Here is a 21,959-nt window from a genome sequence, read left to right as displayed (position 1 = left end):
GTTCCTAGTGCAGGTCCCCAATTTCTTACGGGAATTCTTGCAAATCCTCTTCACCTCTCAGTATGTGAGTCTTCCAATCACTATATTTTCAAGGTTCTCTCGGATAAAGACCTCAAATGTGGATAATCATCTTGCAGGTCTATATGAAGCTAATAGTCGCTTCCTCCCTTTGGTAAAAGCCCAATAAATCGTCTTTGCTGCTTTGAATGGTCCAAAATTAGAATTGTGTGTAAAGGATTTCTACTCATCTTCAAGGCTGGCACATCTTCCTGTCTCTCAAACCAACATGCTTATGACCCGTCAAATCAATGCACGTCTATGATGTAATTTCAGAACCATATGTGTCTTTCTGCTGTAACCCATGCACAATGTTTTGGCAAGGAGGGACATGTAAATCAAACCATGAAAAGGCAAGAGGTATCTTAGTGGTGTCTGTGATTGTTGTAGGAACTCTTCCTCAAGGGTTGCCATATTCAGGTGCCATTTGTGTGCCCAAGGCCGTTCCATTGATTTGCAGGCAATGTTGTCCATCAAACAGAAGTTGTTGTGTGTGAGTACGAATCTCACCAGGTCTGTGATTGCTCTGTTGTATTGGTTGATTTTTGCAGGAATCTCTGCAAACAGATATTCCATCTTCGTCTGGAATGTTGGAATAACGTGAGGCAGCATACAACATTGCCAGGTGTGCATTAGGTGGTGTACCCCCTGTGGGCCTCATCACGAGTTGGGCTGTAGCCCTTAAATGCGGTGGTAACTGTATTACCGCCGCATTTGAGGGCTGGCCCTATCACGAGTTGGGCACTAAATCGGCTGTTTTACCTCCAGCTTTTTTCTGGGGGTGAAAGTCCCTGTTTTCGGCGGTATTAAAGCCGGCTGTATTAGCCCGCAGTATTAGCACTGAAAATTCCCCATTGGATCCAATGGACCCAATCAGGAATGGGAATTTACCGTTAAGGCCCAACCCGTGATCCGGTGTTAATACCACCGGGCCAGTCGGTGCTAGGGCTATTACAGTCAGCGGTATTACAGCCGGGAATACAGCCCTACTCGTGATGAGGCCCTGTCTCTTGAATCTTCCTGAAGAAATGTGTTCTGTCCCGTATGCAGCTTTTTCTGTCTATTACCAAGGATTCCAGGATAGATTCAATGTGTCCAGATATGACATTGGTTAATGGCAGTGATGATCGGGTGGCCTGCATTATACGTTTTCTGAATCGTCGGCAGTAAATAGCATGTCCCAGGAGTTGGTTTTCTTGGAATGCGACTTTAATTATGTTCCCTGATATTGATGGCCATGAACTTGGTGATTTGTTCAAGTAATAATTTATATCAAGGAAATGTCTGTATGATTCACTTTCGTAGTTCTCTATTTCCACGAATGCAATGGCACTGGTCTCCCGTTGTTTCAACGATAAAAATGACTTCTAAGTAATTTACTTCAAAGTTGTCACTTCGAACTACTTTGAATTATGTATATGTAGTTGTGGGTTAAGAGGTAAAAGGGCGGTGGGGAGGGATTTGGGGTACGGGTAGTAGTGAAGGAGAAGTGGGGGAAATGAGGGAAATTTCATTACTTTGAAGTGGGCCGCTTTAACTATGTAAATGTGATCATTTTCTGAAACAGTGAAATATCTATAGCTGCTGTCTTTGCAAGGGAAGGGCCCTGTTGTGTAGATGTATAGACAGACCTTTCAGTTTATAGCGATTTTGCGATCCCGCAAAATGCCGCGAAAACGGCCGTTTTGCGCAAAATGCCGCAAAAATGGCCGTTTTGTGCAAAAACAGCATCTTTAAAAAAAAAAAAAATTACTTTTTTTTTTAAAGTAATTTGCAAAAATTACTGTTTTAAGAAAAATTATACTCAGGGTGCCAGGTTCTCAAATTGTTTTTTTACACAAGAAATGAAATGCGCTAACGCATCTCATCACTTGCACCCCAAAAAAGTGCAGCCCAATCCACAAGGGTCACATGAATGGGCACATTTTATATGCGCGCCCATTCAGATGGCCTTTTTCACCTCCTTGATCAAATAAAGTGGCGTTTCTGTCAATTTAAAAGCACATCCCTCATTTCCAAGCAAGATGCACTTTTAAATGTGTAGAAATTGTAGGCAACCCTACGCGAACAGGATGTGGGGCTGCCACTGCATGACAGGGTCTTTCCTGACCCTGTCATGCATTTCTTTTAAGGTATGAACCGCTGCTGTGTCGCTTGCATTTCTGTTCCTCAAATAGGATAAAAATGAATTTTTTGGGTCGCCTTTTACAGCGGCAGGCACCTGGAGGGCCTGTCCCTGTGAAAGGTGCTGGGAGCTTGCAGAACACTGTCGGGAGAGCGATTCCATTCAAAGTACTGCCCATTTTGATGACAAAAATCTATCGAATGTTCCAATTTGACCTATTTCGTCCAGTACTATTCGATCGATTTTTATAAATACTGAACATGTGTTGCGGGGGTGTCACCCGGTCCCCATGTTCAGTATTTTTGGTCTAGGGTGGTTGAGAAGTGTTTTCCCCTTTTTCTTCAAAATTGGAGGCGGAGACAGAAAAAAAGAAAATAATGAAAAAGGGACCCTGCGGAGTCGGATCCAACCCGCGTTAGAGGGACGGATCTGGCACCGCAGGGTTGCAGGGGAAGCGGCAGCGACCAAGCAGTTAAGTAGGGGGGCCGGGGTGGGGTGGTGGTGAAAGGTACATTTTGGCTTGTTTGGCAGAAGTGCAAATCAATTTGCAGCGAAATTGACTACGGTCAGTTCCGCGGCAAATAATTACACTTCGGTCAAACAACCCAGATCACCATTCAAAGCAGCTAGCCAGCACACAATTTGCGCTACAGCTCAAGCCTGTGGAAATGCGCCGGTCACCTTTGAGAATAAGGGGACCTTCTAATTTCCAAAAATGGGTTGTCTAAAAATAGCATATCTTCCGTTCTTTTTTTAAATGCCCGATTATTTGATGAACTGGGTCAAAATGTACCATTCAAAAAAATGTTTAAAAATGGTTACACTATGAGAAAGAGGGAGAGTGATGGGTGAGATGTGAAGTGATAGGCAAGAAAGCAGAGGGAGAGCAGTGGGTCAGAGGAGGAAGCGCTGCACAAGAGAGCAGAGGAAGCAGTGATGCGGAGGGCCAGAAATCTCAGAGCGAGCAGAGGTACAGAAAGTAGAGGGAGCGTGTGGTCAGTGAGCCAGAAAGCAGAGAGGAAGCGGTTGGCCAGAAAGAGGCAGTGAGCTGCAGATTGGGAAAAAGGATGAGGGAAGAGTTCGATAGAATGGGAGAAAGGATGCAAGATGCAGAAGCAGCACAAAAGAATGAAGGACTGTATATTGCGGGAGGAAATGTAGAGTGCAAGGTGTGAGTTGGGAGTATGATTTGGAGTGTGGCAGGGGCTGGGCAGTGTAAATTGTGACTTGACAGTGTGACATAGCACGTGAGTAATTGTATGACAGAGTGGGAGGTTAAGGAATGCAAGTTGTGATGGAGAGTTGGTGAGATGTGTGTTGGTGAGAGAGGTGTGTGGGTGTTTGGGGGATTGGAGAACATAGAAGGGGAATATTTTCAGCATTACAATTGATAATGATCAATTAAGTTAATACTATTAAATAGGCATGAACATTAAACCAGAAATGTAGCCAAATCAAACACTGTTCTGCCAAGCCAGAGACATCTGGGACTCTTCATATTAAATTAATACAAAAGATACATAATAATGATACCCTGGCTCTCTTGTAGCCTTGCACTATGCCTATTTTCTGCAATGTGGCAATCTTACACCCTCCAGTTAATACAAAATGTCCTGCAAAAATGCCGCAATAAATAAAGGTTTTTGCCGCAAAATTTGTCATTTCATGCCGCAAAATTTGCCATTTCATGCCGCAAAATCCTGGAAGGTCTGTATAGATAGATACGAGGATGACACTGCTTCATTCTTTGAATTCCAGCTTTGGGTGTGAACCTCTTTTTGCGGGTTTCTTTCCCTCATTTCTGCTTTCGGCCTCCTGATCAAGAAGTTCTTTCTTCAGAAGCTCATGAATGACTTTATTTCCGGATAGTAGTTTTTTGTTCATTTAGAAAGTTGGTTACAGTAATGTTTAAAAAACTTTCCACACTTCTTATCAAGCAATAAAACATGAAACAAACACCATAGGCCTCATTACACGGTTGCCGGTCGGTTACAATGGTACTGGTAAGCTTACCAATACTGTTGTATCCGGACCGGCAAACTCTGAGTTGTGCTCGCGGGTGCCTTTCATTCCGCCAGGTCTGCCTTGGTGGAATGAAAGGCACCCGCGAGCACAGCAAGCCTGTAGCACCGGCACCATTTTGAATGGTGCCGGTGCTACAGGCATCCCCATTCCCATTGAGCCCCATTCCCATTGAGCCCTATGGCGCTCAATGGGAATGGGGATATACCAGCAACCGCGAAAGGGTAATTACTGGGTCCGGTGGGGCCGGAATACCCATGTAATTGCTCGTTCACGGGTGCCAGATTTTCATGCCGGTTTAGAGGTTTTACCGGCAAGGCTACCACCAACCTTATAAAAAGGCCGACTATATGTTCGGTTAGTCCAATAAAAAGGTATTAAAACCCAGTTCGCCATGAAAGCTAAGACCTTCCAACCATATACGTTTATACGTTTGAAATAGCATTCACCATATTGATCAGTGAGATGCCTCTGTTTTCATCTTCAATCCCTTCAACTAACCTCTAAGAAAAGCCATTTCCTAGTGTGATAAAAGAAACACGAGACCCTCTCAAATCAAAGGCAACTCTTTCATAGAAAATTCTAGAAAAGAATCATTGTTAAGAGTTTGAAAATAATCCATCAGACAAGGGCGCTATTTGAGAGTGGAGAGAAATAGAGATGTATTGATTGAGGGAGGGGTCATTATCACGGGATAATGACCTGCCTCAATCGACCTTGAAACCGCCCAAAATATATATGGCTATTAGCACATAGTGGTAGTAGAAATACATGCTTTGGAGTTTTGGTAGTAAAGTGAACAATGTAACTTTTATAATGAGTAAAATACATGTTTTTATTTTTTTATTTATTAATTCATATACAGGAGGAGCAATGCTTGTTTGATCACAAAAGAATGTACAATAGATAAGAAATCAGATTTGACAGGAAGCAGTGAGCTTCTTACAATGGGGTGTTTGAGGGACATTCTGACCAGGTTGTGGAGGGGAGTAAATGGAACAGTCACCAGGGACAAGAGTGGACATGCATAGATTAGGGACAACACACATTGGTCATTTTTAAGTACAGGAAGGCGGTATGTCCAGCTGTGCTCTGGATGCATGATGGGTGAAAGGCTAGAGTGGAGGCAGAGGAAGTGAGGACAGAGGCAGGTTAGAGGCGAGGGAAAAATGTTAACTAAAAGGCAGATGAGAGGTAGGTTAAGAGGGTAACTCGGAGACAAGGAGGTCATTATAATTATAATAGTACTTTTAGAACACGCTTAATACCAACGAGTGATTTCTAGGCTTTTAATTTGGTTTTGAACAAATCTGTGTGGACTGTTTCTTGGATGTTCGGGGGAAGAGAATTCCATGCAAGTGGAGCAAAAAGAGAGAAGGAGCAGAAATGGGAGCTGTAGCTTCCTTACTGAATATGTGCATGCACACAGCGTGTGCCTATCCTAGATCAGGCAAACCAGGGGGCGTACGGTGTGCAGAGTATCGCAGCATATGTTTACTGTCAAGAAGGGCCTCAGCAGGGGACCTGGACCACAAGGGGCCACTTAAGCCAAGGCTTTGAAACTTTCTTTATCAGAGTTACAGGGGCCCTCCAAGGCATGTGGGTCCATTTCAGTTGAAATGCCCTGATGCTGGCATGTCGTGCCTGCAGGGTAGGCCTAACATACGACTGACTCTGCCCCAGCCCTTCTGGCCTTTTTGAGACACAAGCCCGATTGTATCCGATTCCCCCGCCGGCTCTGCCAAAAAGCCACGTGGATTTAAGTCTCTGTGGCCTCTGGAAGGCAACCTCCCTACCCTGGCGCACCCCTCCACAACACCTCCCAGGTATTTGTGTTATCACATTGCCGGTGGCGAGGGCATATGTTAATTGTCAGGTTCGCAATCTCTGTTCTCTATCACAACCCCAATAGAACACACAGACGGGAATGCTGGCAATGCCAATCCCAGCTGGGCTAGAAAAGCAGGCCCTAATTGACAGGAAATGCCTTCTTCTGCAAACAAACGGACTTTCTGTGGCAATCCATCGTTTTATGCATAAATGTATGCACGGACACCGAGAGGGGCGTAGGAACAATAAACGAGGCAGCGTGTGGATTTCATATTCACGGGCACGTGCACAAGACCTCGCTGGGGGCCCGGTTTCCCAGGTCAGACTTTCACGAAAAGCATACAAGCGAGAGAGTGGTTGGCTGGATTGGGGAGGAAGAGAGAAACCGAAGCAGGCGCGTGTGAGAGTCAGAGTGGAGGGGGAGTGGAAAGGGAGGAAGGGAGGGAGGGAAGGAAAGAAAGAAAGAAAGAAAGAAAGAAAGAAAGAAAGAAAGAAAGAAAGAAAGAAAGAAAGAAAGAAAGAAAGAAAGAAAGAAAGAAAGAAAGAAAGAAAGAAGGAAGGAAAGAAAGAAAGAAAGAAAGAAAGAAAGAAAGAAAGAAAGAAAGAAAGAAAGAAAGAAAGAAAGAAGGAATGAGGGAGGCAGGGGGAGGGAAGGAAGAAGGAAATTCGTATTATTGAAACTACGTTCATTTTAACAAACCAGATAAAACGTATACGTGATCATTATAAGACTGTATCAGTTCTATGCTCACTATGTGACGATGGATCTAGTGTGCAGACCCTTAAACATCTACCAAGTGATTACAGGGCTCTTAGAAACCAACAAATAAGCTCCTTTAGTGAATTTGTTACCAATTCGTACTGGATCCACACGGACGACTTCTGGTTAAAATTGGCCAAGGAGGACGAGACCAACTTAATCATTGCTGTGAAAAAATATTTTTAAGACTTTGAATATCTCTTAATGTTACATATTACATCCTTTTATTTTTGACACGATCAGCTGATTTAATTTGATTGCAGATTTGTATAGAGTTACTTTTATTATTAGAAGATGTAGTCACTTTACCTCTAATTCTCATTAAATGTATTTTGAGGTGTGTCCTTTTTAATGTATTTATTAAATGCACTTAAATTAATTTTAATTGTTGGTTTAAATTTTGTGCTATTATGCTGTGAATTTGGTATGTTGGGATTGTTGGTTATTGTATGTAAAAGGTTACTTGTTTAACCGCACCACATTACATTTAAAAAAAATTTAAAAAAGAGGGAAGCCAACTTCACAAACTGGTTTTGCAGGCAACGTTGGGGGCAAAGGTGCACCATGCAGTTTGCGGTGTGTGCGTTTCCGTGTGATGTCATTTGCACCCCTCCTTTCCCCGTACCATTTTGTTTGATATTATATGGCCGATTCATGGATTTAATTGCGCAGAAAATAGGCCCTCAATCTGCATGCCAACTCTGTTGATTAATGGAATCGGATGCGCAGCACATTTCCTGGACTTGCAGGTATTTTGTGCTGGCCTGGCACGCCTTTGCGAGCCGTCGAGGGCCTTGCGTGAGACTCCGAGCAGAGGCTGGACGTGGCTTGCGCAGAGGGCTGTGAATGGGCGGACCACCAGAAATGGGGACTAACCTGCGAAGAAGTGGGCGTTCCAACGGACGGCCTGCAGGCAGTCCCTCGCACGCCCACTATTGTGTGGCAAGAGACGTATTTATGGAATCGATCGTGCAACGTCTCAGCTGGGAAATGCCCACGAAAGTCCTTCAATGGATCCGCCACCCAATGGCTGGTGTATATATACTTGTGCATAGGATTTTCAACACGCAGGTGGGATCGCATGTTGGATTTCGCACCTTGGATTTCGGGGTGTGTGTACTCAATTGGGGTTCCGATGTAATGGAGGGGTGCACGTAAACTGTGTAGTAGGGTACAGGAATGTTTACGTGGGTTTGCACGCACATTTCCTGAGTTAAAGCCGAGTACGAATTTTTATAGGCATGTTGTCGGGGTGCCGGATACAGTTACGGGGGACCCCACACAGGCTCCCTGAGACCCCACGCACTAACATTACAGTGTATGTAACCATGTATACCAATTCCGTCAATCTCAAGAATTGGATGTGAGGATAAAAAGGTTGCAAGATCCATTTTAGTTGGAGGGCCGTCCTGCTTCCGGTGGCCTGTGACATACATGCTTGGAGAATTATATATAGACTATTGCAAGTCACTGAGGACTTATGTGATCAAATCAATGCACAAGGCAATAGGCTGTGTGCCTTTATAGGTTCGCCAGACCCAGGGATGACTTGCAAAAGCCTCATCATTTACGGTTGGGGCATCTTTATCTCTTATAATACTTATGCTTTTGATGAAATCACAAAGGACAAAATGTATGTTTTTATTTAAACTTTCATTCGTATATTGAAATCATTGTAGAATATTGGTATATGTTTTCCTGCATTATTTAGTCTTTAATTTGTTTGCATTTTTACAACATGGACAAGATACGTTTGTATAATAGTGTTTTACGGTGAAGAAAACCTGCAGTGACCCTTAAACAACAAACAGTAGTTGTAACTCAGCATCGAAGTCAGGGCTCAATGAGCCTCATTACAAGTTTGCCGGTACGGTAACTACGATACCGGTAAGCTTGCTGGTACTGTAGTTAACGGACCGGCATACTATGCGTTCTTCTCGTGGGTACCTTCCTGCCCGCCGGGTCTGACCTGGCGTGCGTACCGGCACCCACGAGCAGAGCATGTCGGATGCACCGGCACCCGCGAGCAGAGCATGTCAGATTCACCGGCACCCGCGAGCAGAGCATGTCGGATGCACCAGCACCATTCACGAATGGTGCCGGTGCATCCCACCTCCCCATACCCATTGAGTAATGCATTCCGGCGCCTGGCAATGGGGAAATACAGGGTTGTAATGGCCCTGTATTTCCCCATTGCCAGGGCTGGAAAGATTTGCAAGTTGGGTGGCAGCCTGCCGGTTTTACCGGCAAGGCTACCACCAAACTTGTAATGAGGCCCAATCTGTCGATACATCTGAAACTAGGCAATATGATCTCCCTGGAGCCTGTGAAAAGCTACCACCAGTTTGTTCGGAAACACTGTCGGAGGACTGTTGTGAACAGACATAAAGGCAGGAAACTGGAAGCTCACCAGCACCCTTGTTTCCAGACCGGCAGACTACGTGTTTGCCTGCTGGAGCCGCTGTGCCCTACAGGTCTGACCCTACCGGGCCCAGCGGTCACGGTAAGAAACATGTCACGGCATCATTAGCAACAGTGCCAGTGCTTCTGTGTCCCCACTCCCATAGAGTCCCATGGGGACTCTATGGGAATGGGGATTAACAAATTTACTGACGCCTGATTTCCTGGCCGCCGGACTCGTAATGAGCCGGTGGCACCAGGAAGTCAGGCGCAGTACATTTTTACGGGACCGCCGGCAACCCACCGGTAGCACCGGCAGTGTTACCGCCAGCCCCATAATGAGGCCAATGGACTTTATTTATGTATTTGTTTATTGGATATCTGTAAGGTGCTTATACAACAAGTGGTGTTTCATGGCGCCACTAGACAAAAAGGGGGAGGGGCGGCAAAGGGAGAAAGATACAATAACAGTCCCACTAGGCCTTGTGATATTCGGATTGTGCAAGTGCAGAACAAGATGTGAGTGGGAAGGGTGCACGCAAAAGCAAAGTGCTAAAGTGGGAAGGGTGAAGGGACGAAGTGCTAAAGTGGTAAGGGAATGCCAGAGGGCGAGGGCCAGGGAATGCAGGTAAGGGGGTGAAATGGGTGGGGGGGCCTGGGGCCCTGTAGTACTCAGAGGGAACCAGGCAGCCCGTCATTGAGGCAGAAGAAAAGTCTTAGCAGAAGAGCGGAATAGTGAAGTAGGAGGAGAAAAGAAGGGTCTTGAGGAGCTTCTGAAACTTCATTGGGATCAAGCCTGAGAGGGACAGGGAGACCTATCCCTGAGGAGACAGGGTCAGACTGGGACAAGAAATAGGCCTGGTCACCCATAAAAAAGTGTCCCACCCCTCCCCTCAAAAAAGTGGCCCACCCCTTGCCTCACGACCCTTAACCTCTGATGACATCTCTGGAAGGGATGTCATTTGACCCCCACCTCAAAGTGACATCCCACGAAGCGATGAAACACGACCTTTCACCCCTTGACAAAATAGGAAGTGGCATCAAATAGCATTGTTCCTAAGTACACTAAATTACAGCGAATCCAAGCAGACGTCCAAGGCCAAATGATATATTTTGTATAGCACTTAACCTTAAGATCTTTTTTATAGAACAAATATGCATACAATATCACCCAACCTGTGTTGGTACTCATTTATCAACCTAAGAATGATGAAAGGTTTTTTGAAAAATAAAATGTGGAAAAAATAAATATTATTTTTTTCACTTTTTTTTCCAAACCGGCCTAGGCATGGCCAGTAGCAGGCCCCCACTCCCCAGGGACGATTTTGGCACAGCCACGGGACGAAAGGCCGAGGGGCCAATCCGACCCTGGGAGGAGAGACATCTACCCACCACTCTTTGCTTGGAGAAGCGTTGGATTTGCAAAGAGTTGGAGCTAGCTGACCAAGGGGCTCTAGCAGGGAGGTATTTAGAGAGAGAGAGAGTTGGTTGTAGCTGGGTTCCAGGCACCAGAAAGCCTTATGGATGATGCAGAGGATCTTGAATTTTTTCCTAGAAGCAAGTGGAGAGAAATTAGGGCTGGAGAGATGAAATCCCTGGGCTTGAGGCCAAGAATAAGTCTTGCAGTCCTATTCTGGATTAGTTGAAGGGGATGAAGGGAGGATGCAGGAAAATTAAGGAAGAGGCTTTTACAGTAGTCAAGCCTAGAGAGGATCAGAGCTCTGGAGACATTGGGGATCTATATGACCCTGGCGGTAGTCGTGCCGGTAAAAATGGCATGGCACAGCATTACAGCACCGGCGGACCCGGTAATTCCCCATTCCTGGGTGCCAGTAAAAATTACTCCCCATTCCCAATGGAGTCCCATTGGACTCAATGGCAATGGGGAGGACGGATGCACTGGCACCATTAATGAATGGTGCCGGTGCATCTGTCAAGGTCTGCGAGCGGGTGCCTTTCCGCCCGCCAGGTCAGACCTAGCGGGCAGAAGGGCACCCGCTCGCAGACTCGTAGTTTGCCGGTCCGGTAACAGCGGTGTTGGTAGCTTACTGGCACCGTTGTTACCGGACCAGCAAACTTGTAATGAGGCCCATTGAATTTATGGGCGAAGGCGAGGAAAGGGAGAATACCTCTGAGGAGGTGTAGCTGATAGTGGGCCTTCTTAGAAGGTCCTCGATGTGAGAGGAGAAGGAGAGCAAGGAATCAAAGATGACACCAATTTTGTTTGCCTCACAAGAGGGTGAAGGGAGGGGACCCATAGAGGGTGACTAGAAGGAGGTTTGAAAGCTGGGAGTTGGGACCTGGGGTCCCAATGAAAAGGATCTCAGTCTTACTGGCATTAAGGCAGGGATCATTGGCAGTGCACCATAACTGAATGGCAGTCAGACAGTCAGGGATGAGAGAGGATGAAGAGGAGGCAGGGCAGGGAATCTCGAAGGAGAGCTGTGTGCCATGTGCATAACACTGGAAGTGAGGAGAGAAGGAAGAGACCAAGTGGGCCAAGGGGGCAAGGTAGATGTTGGAAAGCCACAGTGAGAGGATAGAGTCTTGAGGGACGCCGCAGGTGGAGAGTGTGATAGGGGAGAGAAAAGAGCCCAGTTGAACCTGAGAAGGTTGGTTGGAGAGGCAGGAGGTCAACCAGTCCAATGCCAGGCCCGTGATACCAAAGAGCCGATTTATCAGGGTGGTATGATTGACCGTGTTGAAGGCGGAGGACTGATCCAGGAGGATAAGAACGAAAGGAGAATAAGAGTCAAGATTAGAGAGCAGGTCTTCATGGGTGTTCAGTAGAGCAGTTTCCATGCCTCTGGCAGTTCTGAAGCCAACCGGCATATTCAGAATGTTTGGTAAGTTGGGAGATGGCAAGCTTCTCCAGGAGTTTGCCCAGGAAGGGGGTAATGGAGATAGGACAATAGTTAGCAGGGCAGGAGTGGTCAGAATAAGGCTTTTTAAGGAGGGGATGCACAAGGAAATGCTTGAGCGGTTGAGGGAAGGAGCCGGAGGCAAAGGAGTGGTTACAGAAATCTGCCAGGGAAGGCACAAGGGAGGCAATATTGTCCTTGAAAGCTCTAGAGGAGCAGGGGAACACCTGTTTGGAGGAGACTTGCATAGAGGGGAAAGGGGAGTCAAGAGAGACATGACAGCTGGGAGGGATGGGAGTATAGGAGAGTGAGGACTAAAGTTCCTGTGTTTTGGAAAGGAAGTGGGAGGCCAGAGAGGTAGAAAGGGTCTTGGATTGCAGGGGAGATGGGGAGACTGCAGAAGGATTGGCAAGTTGTTTGCAGATTTTAAACAGTTAAACAGAGCTGTTAGTGGACCCGGAGATGCAGGCTTGGATGTGAGCATTCTTCTTCGAGTGAATAGAGAGTCTGTATTGCCTTTGGAGCAGACGACATGGCTGTTTGTCAGAGGATGCATTGATGCTCGCAACCTCTGCTAAGCCACTCTGCATTTGCCTTTCAGAGCGGCTAGGTCGGAATCATACCAGGTGTTGCCTTTGGAGACAGGCTTCATTCGGATCCTCATGACAGGGGCAAGGATATTCAGAGCGTCAGTGATAGAAAGGTGAAGATTTGCAAGGGCAGAGTCAATGTGGGTGTTTGAGGCAGGAGTGGGAGGGGGAATGAAGGTGGCAGCAAAGGCAGCAACTGACACTCGCTTCATTGGTCCAATAACAGAGAAGGAGACAGGCGGTAGAGGCAAGAAGAGAAGAGGCAAGGTCAGACCACTCAGAGACCACTCTGCATCATCCATAAGGCTGTCTGGGGACGGGGACCACGCTGTCTATAACTTCCTCTCACTAAATACACTCCCTCCAGATATTTAGAATCCTCCGGCACCAACTCTCAGTGTGTCATGTGCTTTGATAAACAGCAAGCTGGTGGCCAATCTCTTTCCTCAGCAGGTTCCCTCCTATGGGACAGCCTCCTCCATCTTCTTCGTCTTTAGCCGGATCCCTTCAGATTCCAGAAGCTCCTCAAAACTTTCATTTTGACCTCCTCCTTCCCTTCCTCCCCCCTCTGCTAAACCCCACAGTGGCTGAGATTGGTGACCAGGGCCTGTATATGTCTTCCTGGGCACTGGCCTGCCACACCCCATCACATTCAGCCTCCGCCCGCTCCCATCACTTGCCTTGGCACCCACTGGCCTATGCCACCACAGGCCTGCACATATTTATTGGCAGCTGACCACTCCACGTATGCACTTACAGCTGCTCACTCCCTAGCACTTCCCTCTTGATACACCTAGCACTCATCCCCCCCCACTCCCTCTTCCCTTCTCTCTGTCTGCACTTGTACGTTCTGAATGCTAGTAGGTCTGCATCTATCTTTCATTGCTGCATTTTGATTGTCTTCCCATGTCCCCTCCCTGTTGCCCCGTGGTTGCTTTGAAACACAATGTACTTGATGTATAAGTGTCTTACAAATGCACAATAAAATAAAAAATAAAGAAGACGAGGACGACCAGACCAGGGGTTTTGTAAATGGTGGCATGAATCTGCGAAAGGGTTGGAGAGACACCAAGTCTGCAAATGAGGCATTCAAAGTTACCCTCTTAACCTACTTCTCATCTTCCTGCTAGCTAACAATTTTCACTTGCCTCTAACCTTCCTCTGTGCCTCACTTCCTCTGCCACCTCTCTAGCACTTCACCCATCATGGTCACATCCCGAGCACAGCTGGACATACCCCCTATCGGCACTTAATAATGTCAAATGTTCATTGTCCTTATTCTATGTGTGCCCACTTATGTATTGTCCCTGGTGACTGTTCCATTTACTCCCCTCCACAACCTGGTCAGAATGTCCCTCAAACTCACCCCCTCGTTAGAAGCTCACTTCTTCCCATCAAATCTGATTTCTTATCTAGTGTACATTCTTTTGTGATCAAAACAACATTGTTCACCCTGTATATAAATATAAAAATAAATATAATTAGCCTGTATACAAATAGAATTTTGGTACAAATATATTTTCTTGAATGATAGCTTGATTTTCGTGTATGTCATTCTTGTCATGGAAACATTGTCCCTACGTGATTAGTGATGAGGAAGAGTTCTTCTTGTGTAATTAGTGCCAGGTCTGGTTAGGGGCGTGCCTGCTCTGCGACCTCCATACTGTGTCTACTGTAGGAAGAATGTCACAGTTCACACAATAGTGTAGAAAGACATGTTGCTGCTGTGTTCCTTTCCAGGCATGCAGCTACGGGCCATTTCTTTGCATCTTGTATCTTCTGGGTGTCATATGTGTGTGAGGCAAGTGATGGGTTGCAATCACTTGTACAAGCCTTTGCAGCCCTTAGCCCTCTAGATGTTTTGGGCTTCAACTTTCATCATTCCTAGACAGCACAGTCAATGGTGAGGGAAAAAGGGAATTGTAGTCCAATACGCCCGGATAGCCACAGGTTGAAGACACTATGCTTGCAATAACCTATTGCAGGTGGCAGTGATTCCATATTCTAATTACAAGTGAGTTCTGAAGTCCAAACATGCATCTAGTTTTATAATAACTTGCTGTTTTTTTTTTAGCGAATATTAGTTACATATGTATACCCAGTATTATGCCGTTACGTATTAGGTGCAGAAGGGTTGCCCACATAAGAGAATGAACCAAGTCAAAGACTTGGCAAAGTGCACCCTTTTGCTGCTACAACCGATGTTTTTTGGCATTCTGTGTTTGATAAACCTGGCATACCTGAAACCTGTTTCCCTCTCATATTTTTGTGTTCTTCATCAGGACCCTGGAATACCTGAGCAAACATTTGTCGAACATCGCGTCCTTCAGCTCTATGACCAACATGCACACCAGGAACCTGGCCCTAGTCTGGGCACCTAACCTCCTCAGGTAGGTCGGCTTTGCGTGCTGTACGTCTGACAGATACTTCAGCGGCTTACGCAGGAACCTAATCTATGCTTCATGTTGTCAATGCTGCATGCAGTGTACATGTTATAAAGGAATAATTTGATGGGAACTGGCTGCTCTTTTTTTATTTGAAAAGCAAACCATTTGAAAGCATTTGTTTGAAAGATCAAAGAACAGGCATGTCCTACCCATTCATCCAACCCATCCTTTGCTAAGAATCTTGCAACCTTACACTTCTTTCACTTCAGACGACCCACCAACACTAGTGTACTTAATAGACTCCGACTCTACCCACATGCTATCAACAATCACTCTATAAGTTGATGCTTTGCAACCCGGGTGTTTTCCTTACACCTAACCTGCGCCAGTCCAACGGGTGCATCCCTTTAAAAAATGCAGGGTGAATCAGGCCCAGAGAGGTTTTCCATCTACATTCAGGTAACATGTTCTTCCCGCCTGCACCCACCATCTCTACAGGTTTTCTGCACCTGCCTTTCCTGCTATCCAACTAAAACCTCTTTCTTGCAGCGAGGCCAACATTGTTGGCAGAACAGCGCTATACATACAACCACTTACCTTGCATATATGAAATTCTTTTTTGAACATGTTTCACTTTCATTTAACCCCTTAAGTGCCAAGGGCGAGGTATCTCGTCCTTGGGATTACCTCCCTGTTGCCAAGGACGAGATAGCTCGTCCTTGGCACTTAAGGGGTTCATGAAAGAGAAAACTTTAGAAGGCATTAAATGGCGAAATACCAAAATCACCAAAAAAGGCCTTGAAACTGGGGGGGAAATCCCATTAAACGGACAAATACAATATTTGCATTTTTTCTATCACTGCACTTGCATCGCTTGAACACATAATCAAAGGTTAAAGTTCGATCTTGCCAAAATGAGTACACCTTTAATTTATATTGCGGGTTAAGCCCTTGACATGCTCTCCTCACACCTCCCCCGAACCACTGCTTAATATGTTTCTTTAAAACACATACCTAGCAAATTTCTACTTATTATGTGTTTTTTTTTCAGTTTCAGTACTGGTCTTTTTACTTAAAAAAATGTAAATGTATGTTAATAGATGTTCATCTAAGCATCATTTTTACTTGCACATAGATGCCTGGATGTAAAGCAATTATTCGGAAATTGTTATTTTTTTTAAACAATATATTTCAAAATGTCTCTTATTCAACCAAATTCTTTGTGACAAGCATTTCAGTCCATTTCTTTCAACCAAATCACCTCATAACGAAGAAATTAGCTGGATTCTTTTGAATATATTGATTTTTTTTTAATGTATTGCATTATAGTATAAAAATATAACTGTGGTCTGTGGGGTTGGACCCACAAGGACATGGTGGGGACCAAAAAGCTAGCACGTTAGCTGCGCTACGTGAGATACTTACACAGGTACTCCAGAAACTAGGTCTGGGGCAACAGAACCTTTAGGCATAGTGAATTGAATATTACAAGCTGGAATACCTGCGGTCCAAACTCCTTTACTGCAAGTAGTAAGAAGAGAGCTCTTTTTCATAACTCCGATGTCATCCTGCTTCAAGAAACTTGGCTTACGCATCCAATAGAAATAGAAGGATTTACTGTATTCACTTTACCAGCAAGCCAAAAAGCAAAGGGTCGACCATCAGGAGGGCTATTACTCGGGTTAATAATTTGCTAAGCAAAGATGTTACACTCTTACATAGTGAAAAGGAGGGTATCCTTGCCTGTAAAGTAGGAGTACACACAGCAGAGGGATACCTGCAGCTCGTAATAGTGAATGTATATTGGAATCAAGCATGAATTGATCTTCCAAGTTTTCACCAGTTGCTATCTACGGTGCTGGAAAAGATTGCACTGTCTCATGGTTAGGGTGGTGTGATCTTAGGAGGAGACCCGAATGCCCAATGCATAACTACACAGAACAACAATAAAAATCTAAACTGGGCAAAAAAATCAAAGACAGGAAGGGAATGGGTAAACTACCTGAAGTCATGGGGACTTAACATGCTAAATGGCTCAGTATACAGTGACAACCCATCGAGACCTAAATTGTCTCGCGGTAACTCCTTCTCTACACTTGATTATTTTTTTGTTTTGGAACATATTCAATCAAAGGAAATATTGATGGAGATCATTTGGGGAGAATGGAGTGATCATGCTCGCATTAAAATAGTCATATCTGGTTTCAAGAAAATGCAACAGAAAAAGTATCCTCATGATTTAGCCCTGAGAAACAGTAAAGCGACTCTGGTAAAATACAAGAGAGAGGGGAAGAAACTAAACAACAAGCTAAATCATATTTCCCCAAAAGAACAAAAAAAAATTGTAAACCCGAATGCTTTAAGACATTTATCTGGTCTGTACATCCGCCAAATGCAGGGCTACCAGGGCAAGTAACCCATCATCAACACTTGTTCGATGAAGAAACTTGGATACAGAAAAAGTTCTTAAGGAGAGAATGTAGACGACTAAAGAAATCTATAGTAGACATAACAAAATGACGAGGAGAGCTAGATAAGATCAGGAAAAGCTACAAGCAATGCTCACGGACAAGGAACATTCTGAGAAACCAACAAGATAACGAGCAGATGCTCTCAGCCCTTTGTGAAAACAGTACTCAAAATCTTTGGTCAATTATAACCAATTCAGGTAAAAAAATAATTACCATTAACATTCAATGTAATTTAGTGTCTGAAAAGAGCTGGACAGATTATCTCACAAAGAACTTTAAAAATATGTCAGAGCTCGAGGGAAGAGAGATGGAAGATGTGCAATGAGAACTTAAATTTGATTTAAAATTAATAGAAGAGCTTATCCTGAATGCTTCATCTTCAAAGGCGGCCGGCCCAAATGGCCTAACCTACCAGGTCCTAAACAATAATGCTAAAACATGGCCACATCTTCTCTTTAACCTCTATAAAGAAATACTAGAGACACAAAGTTTTCCATTTTCTAGGAAACAAGCATTAGTCATTCCATTCTATAAGGGGGGTGACCGATCGCAACCTGAGAATTACAGGTCAATCGCCCTCCTGGATATTGAAAGTAAAATATTTATGAGAATTCTCCTTGTAGAGCTAGAGGATTGGGCAAGGAGGACAAACATCTTAACGAAATTCCAAACAGAATTCAGACGTGGTATGTCCACAACATTGAATGGATTGGTTTTGAACCTCTTATTAGAACATTCTAAAGAGTTTGGAGAAGGCCCGATATATGGAGCCTGGATAGATTTCTCCAGGGCTTTCGATTTAGTGATAAGGGAGCAACTTTGGGCTAAACTAAGAGAGTGGGGACTTCCGAGGAGGCTGTTATCAATCTTAATCAAGTCTCTGAGGGTGAGACTAGATGAGGCTGGTCATCTCACGGATCTAATCAGTGTCGAACAAGGCGTGAGACAAGGATGCCTGGGTGCGCCATTCTACTTCAACTTGTACCTGTCAGACTTGGGGGCCTTCTTACAATCCTGGACAATGGCGAGCCCAAAACTAAATTCAACCAAGGTTATTTGGCTTGCCTATGCTGATGATATTGTCTTGATTGACAGGACAGCACTAGGGCTCCAGCACTTACTGATTGGTTTAAGTGCATATACTAAAATGAATGGTCTTCAAGTTAATCCAAAGAAGTCCAAAATGTTGAAACACCCAAAAAAGCACATTAACTATGGACATTTTATTTTTGAAGAGCAGGCAATTGAGAAAACAGAAGAACTAATCGACCTGGGTTATAATGTGCAGTCCTCCCCATTAGTTAGTAAAGTGGAAGCAGAAATAAGACTTAAGGTTAGAAAGCAGTGCCGCAGATGTGAAAAGAATTCTTCAAGAACTGTGTAAATTTTCAATCATGCCGCTACTAAAGTTTTACATTGCAAAAATAACACCAGTGATACTATAGGGACTAGAGACTGAACCAACTCTTTGGGATATAGATTGGCAAAAAGTGTAAGGCCAGATATGGAAAAGATCATTAGGTCTACCCAATTGCCTCTCTATGGTGATCATTATGAGTTGGGCGGTAAGGGTTTCCCGGCACCGGTAAGGATGCCGGTGCCGGTAAACCCTTACCGCCCTATTCCGAGGTCCCTTAGCGGGTCCCAGCAGGAACGGGAGGTCTTACCAGCCATTCTTTGCGGGACCCGTTAACGGACCTCGGAGCTAATAATGGTCCCGCAATTTGCGGGCCCGTTATTAGCGCCTTCCCCATTCCCATTGAGCCCTGTTAGGACCCTAATAGCACCATGGCTACCTCCAAACTCGTAATGACACCCTATGTCTGTTTTAAGGTTTGAACTTGGATTAAAATCAATGCAGCAACAAGTGGATTGGAGATTGCTCTCATTGTATAGGCAAATAATAACTCCACAAAAACACTTGCTTTATGAGGATATAAAGATGCAGTTCCGAATGGATAAGTCAAAGATACTCCATCAACTGGAAGCTAGAGTTATGAGAATCTTGATAGAGGCAGATTCTTCGGCAGAAACTCTGAAAGTTTATCCCGTGAAAGTGAAGAAAGAAACTGAAATAATGGATTGGATTAGGACAGGAGTGGAAATGAGATCCATAAAACCAAAAAACAGTTTTTTGACTCTGGATAAAAAACTTGGAGAGCTACCGAAGTATCTTCAAAAGCATCCAAATAAGGAATCACGATATATATTCCTTAGAGCACGCCTAAATTTAATCCACACCAGAGAAATTTTAAACATCACAGGACAAAATCACAATGCCATCACTTTGTGTAATACGTGTGCAGATTACAAAAAGCAAAATTTGCAGCACGTACTTCGAGACTGTGAAGGGACTTGGAATACTAGTACAATCTATTTTTCTAAGTTCGTAGACAAAATGCAACATTTATCATCGGAAAATTTCTGGAACCTCTTGATATCGGGGTATAACACTGCCCTAACAATTGCGGTGGGACAGGTTTTATTAAAGATTGGCCTGCTATCTATGGAAGCTTGGCAGAATGAGGACACCGGCACTAAGTAAATCCAGGAGTAGTGTGGGAGCGGCAATTATTGTTCTGTTTTTTGTTTTTTATTATTCTTAGAAAGACTGGATTTGGAGAGACAAATTATCTGGACAGTGCTTGGGTGTCTTTATGTCTTTATGTACCCACTTATTCTCGAGGATCCGAAAATAATTCTGTTTTCAGCAGAACCTTCTTTTTAAAGGAGTGAAAATGTGATTATGTTGTATTTTATATGTTATATTATCATGATTGCTTTAATGTTTTTTTTGTAAAGGTCAAAATTTGATCAAAACAAATAAAAAAATATATATATTTCTAATATTCAGCTGTGGCCACAAGTCCCTGTGAGGGGGTGAGAGGAGGTGTGCGTAAAGGCGCCCAATCGGCAAACATTGGAATTTAATTGTGTTTTTTATAGTTGTAACTGATGGCGTCTGACCTTTTAAAAAAACCACTGATAGGTGCATTGTGTGTTTTTAACTATGTCACTTTCCTCATTTGCAAATGACAGGAGCATTTTTCCATGTGGTCGTTTTCATCGATTTTTTTAAATTGTATATGCGTGTGTTGGGGGTAGACCTTTAGTGTCGGTCTGTGGCAGGGTGAGATGGTGCGAGGTGGGTCAGATGCGGTGGTTCAGTGTGAAACCCCCATTGAAAAAGACATAGACAAAAAAGACTGTGGGGGGAAATGTACAACTAATGTGCAAACAAGGAACGCAACCTTGTTAAAAACACGAACAACCCCGATAGGAATTCGCCAAGCATCAGATCACAAACCTTTTTTGCAGTGCACAATATTAGGATGGTGGTAATTTGTGCATGTTATAGTACAGTACATGTATGCACCCTTAATTTGTATGGGCTAGGTTTTCTGCAGGTATCTGCACAGAGATCTCCTGTTTTCCTAATTCTTGGTGTAGTAAAGGGCTTATAAGTCCTAGCATGCAAAGTGAAAGACCTGAACTGACTCGCATTACACGGGTCCCCTTTTAAGCAATGCAAATTAGGTTGGATAGGAAATGCTACATCCACAAACACGAGCATATCAAAAGTAACAACAGATGCAACACACAGAAAGACCATTGTTGTATACACTAAACAAACTCACATCAATGGCAATGGGGCCGGGAGGATAGCTCAGGGGCAACGCAATTGCCTTGGAAGCAAGATGATGTGGAGCAACAATAGTTAGAGTCTCGGGTCCACGATTAGAAACCTATGGGTGTTAAGCACGCTATAAATACCCATTTAAAATACATATATATATATATATATATATATACTCACTAAGTGCATATTTTCAAATGTCAAAGTTTATTGGCTCCCCAGAAAGCATAGCAAACAAATAACATGTGCAAAACACATGATTTGAAATGGTGAAATAAGCAGCATGTTAGAACCAAACCAGTTTCACAAGACAGGGGTATACAGCATTTAAAAGAATATACAGACAGGGGTATACAGTATTTAAAAGAATATACTGCCTAGCAGATACGCAAAAACATATTCCTATTATTGCGCAACAATTCAGTGGTTACTGTGTTTGAGCCATATGTAAGCCTCTGTCAGGAGTCCAGGGTAACCGTGGGCAATTAAAGGAAAGCACGTTTAAAATACAAAATGTGCATCCAGGGAGGGGCACTTAGCCAATCAGGTGCCTGGAAATGAGGACTGAAACTGCCAGTAGCAGCTGAATTCCACCACCCAGCCCCGCCCCTTCCCCGGGTGCCTCTCTCTTTCTTTTAGCACTTTGGCGCCATTGCTCCTAGTCCCTTCACTAGACTCCCTACCCCTTAAAACCCCATCCCATTGCCAACACACCCTTCCTCCTCCCAGCCACTTCCTCCAGGCCCGGGAGGTTGCACTCCTTCCCGTCTGTGCAGGGCTGGTGTAATAGAAACAGACCATTCACTAGGGCAGTGGCCA

General features: G+C 44.3%; 1 protein-coding gene across 1 annotated transcript in view; it reads left to right on the top strand.

The window, feature by feature from the left end:
- ARHGAP31 (Rho GTPase activating protein 31) overlaps positions 1-21,959 on the top strand; it is a 603,437-nt gene that overhangs the window by 395,841 nt on the left and 185,637 nt on the right. Inside the window, exon 5 of the mRNA XM_069635924.1 lies at positions 14,928-15,035. Within this exon, the coding sequence (XP_069492025.1) occupies positions 14,928-15,035 (108 nt within the window). The remainder of the gene's footprint in view (positions 1-14,927; positions 15,036-21,959) is intronic.

Source organism: Ambystoma mexicanum, chromosome 7p, assembly GCF_040938575.1.
Source record: "Ambystoma mexicanum isolate Mex_15411 chromosome 7p, UKY_AmexF1_1, whole genome shotgun sequence".
Lineage (NCBI taxonomy): Eukaryota > Metazoa > Chordata > Amphibia > Caudata > Ambystomatidae > Ambystoma > Ambystoma mexicanum.
Note: the sequence above shows the minus strand (reverse complement) of the source record. Positions and strands in the feature narration are given on the sequence as shown.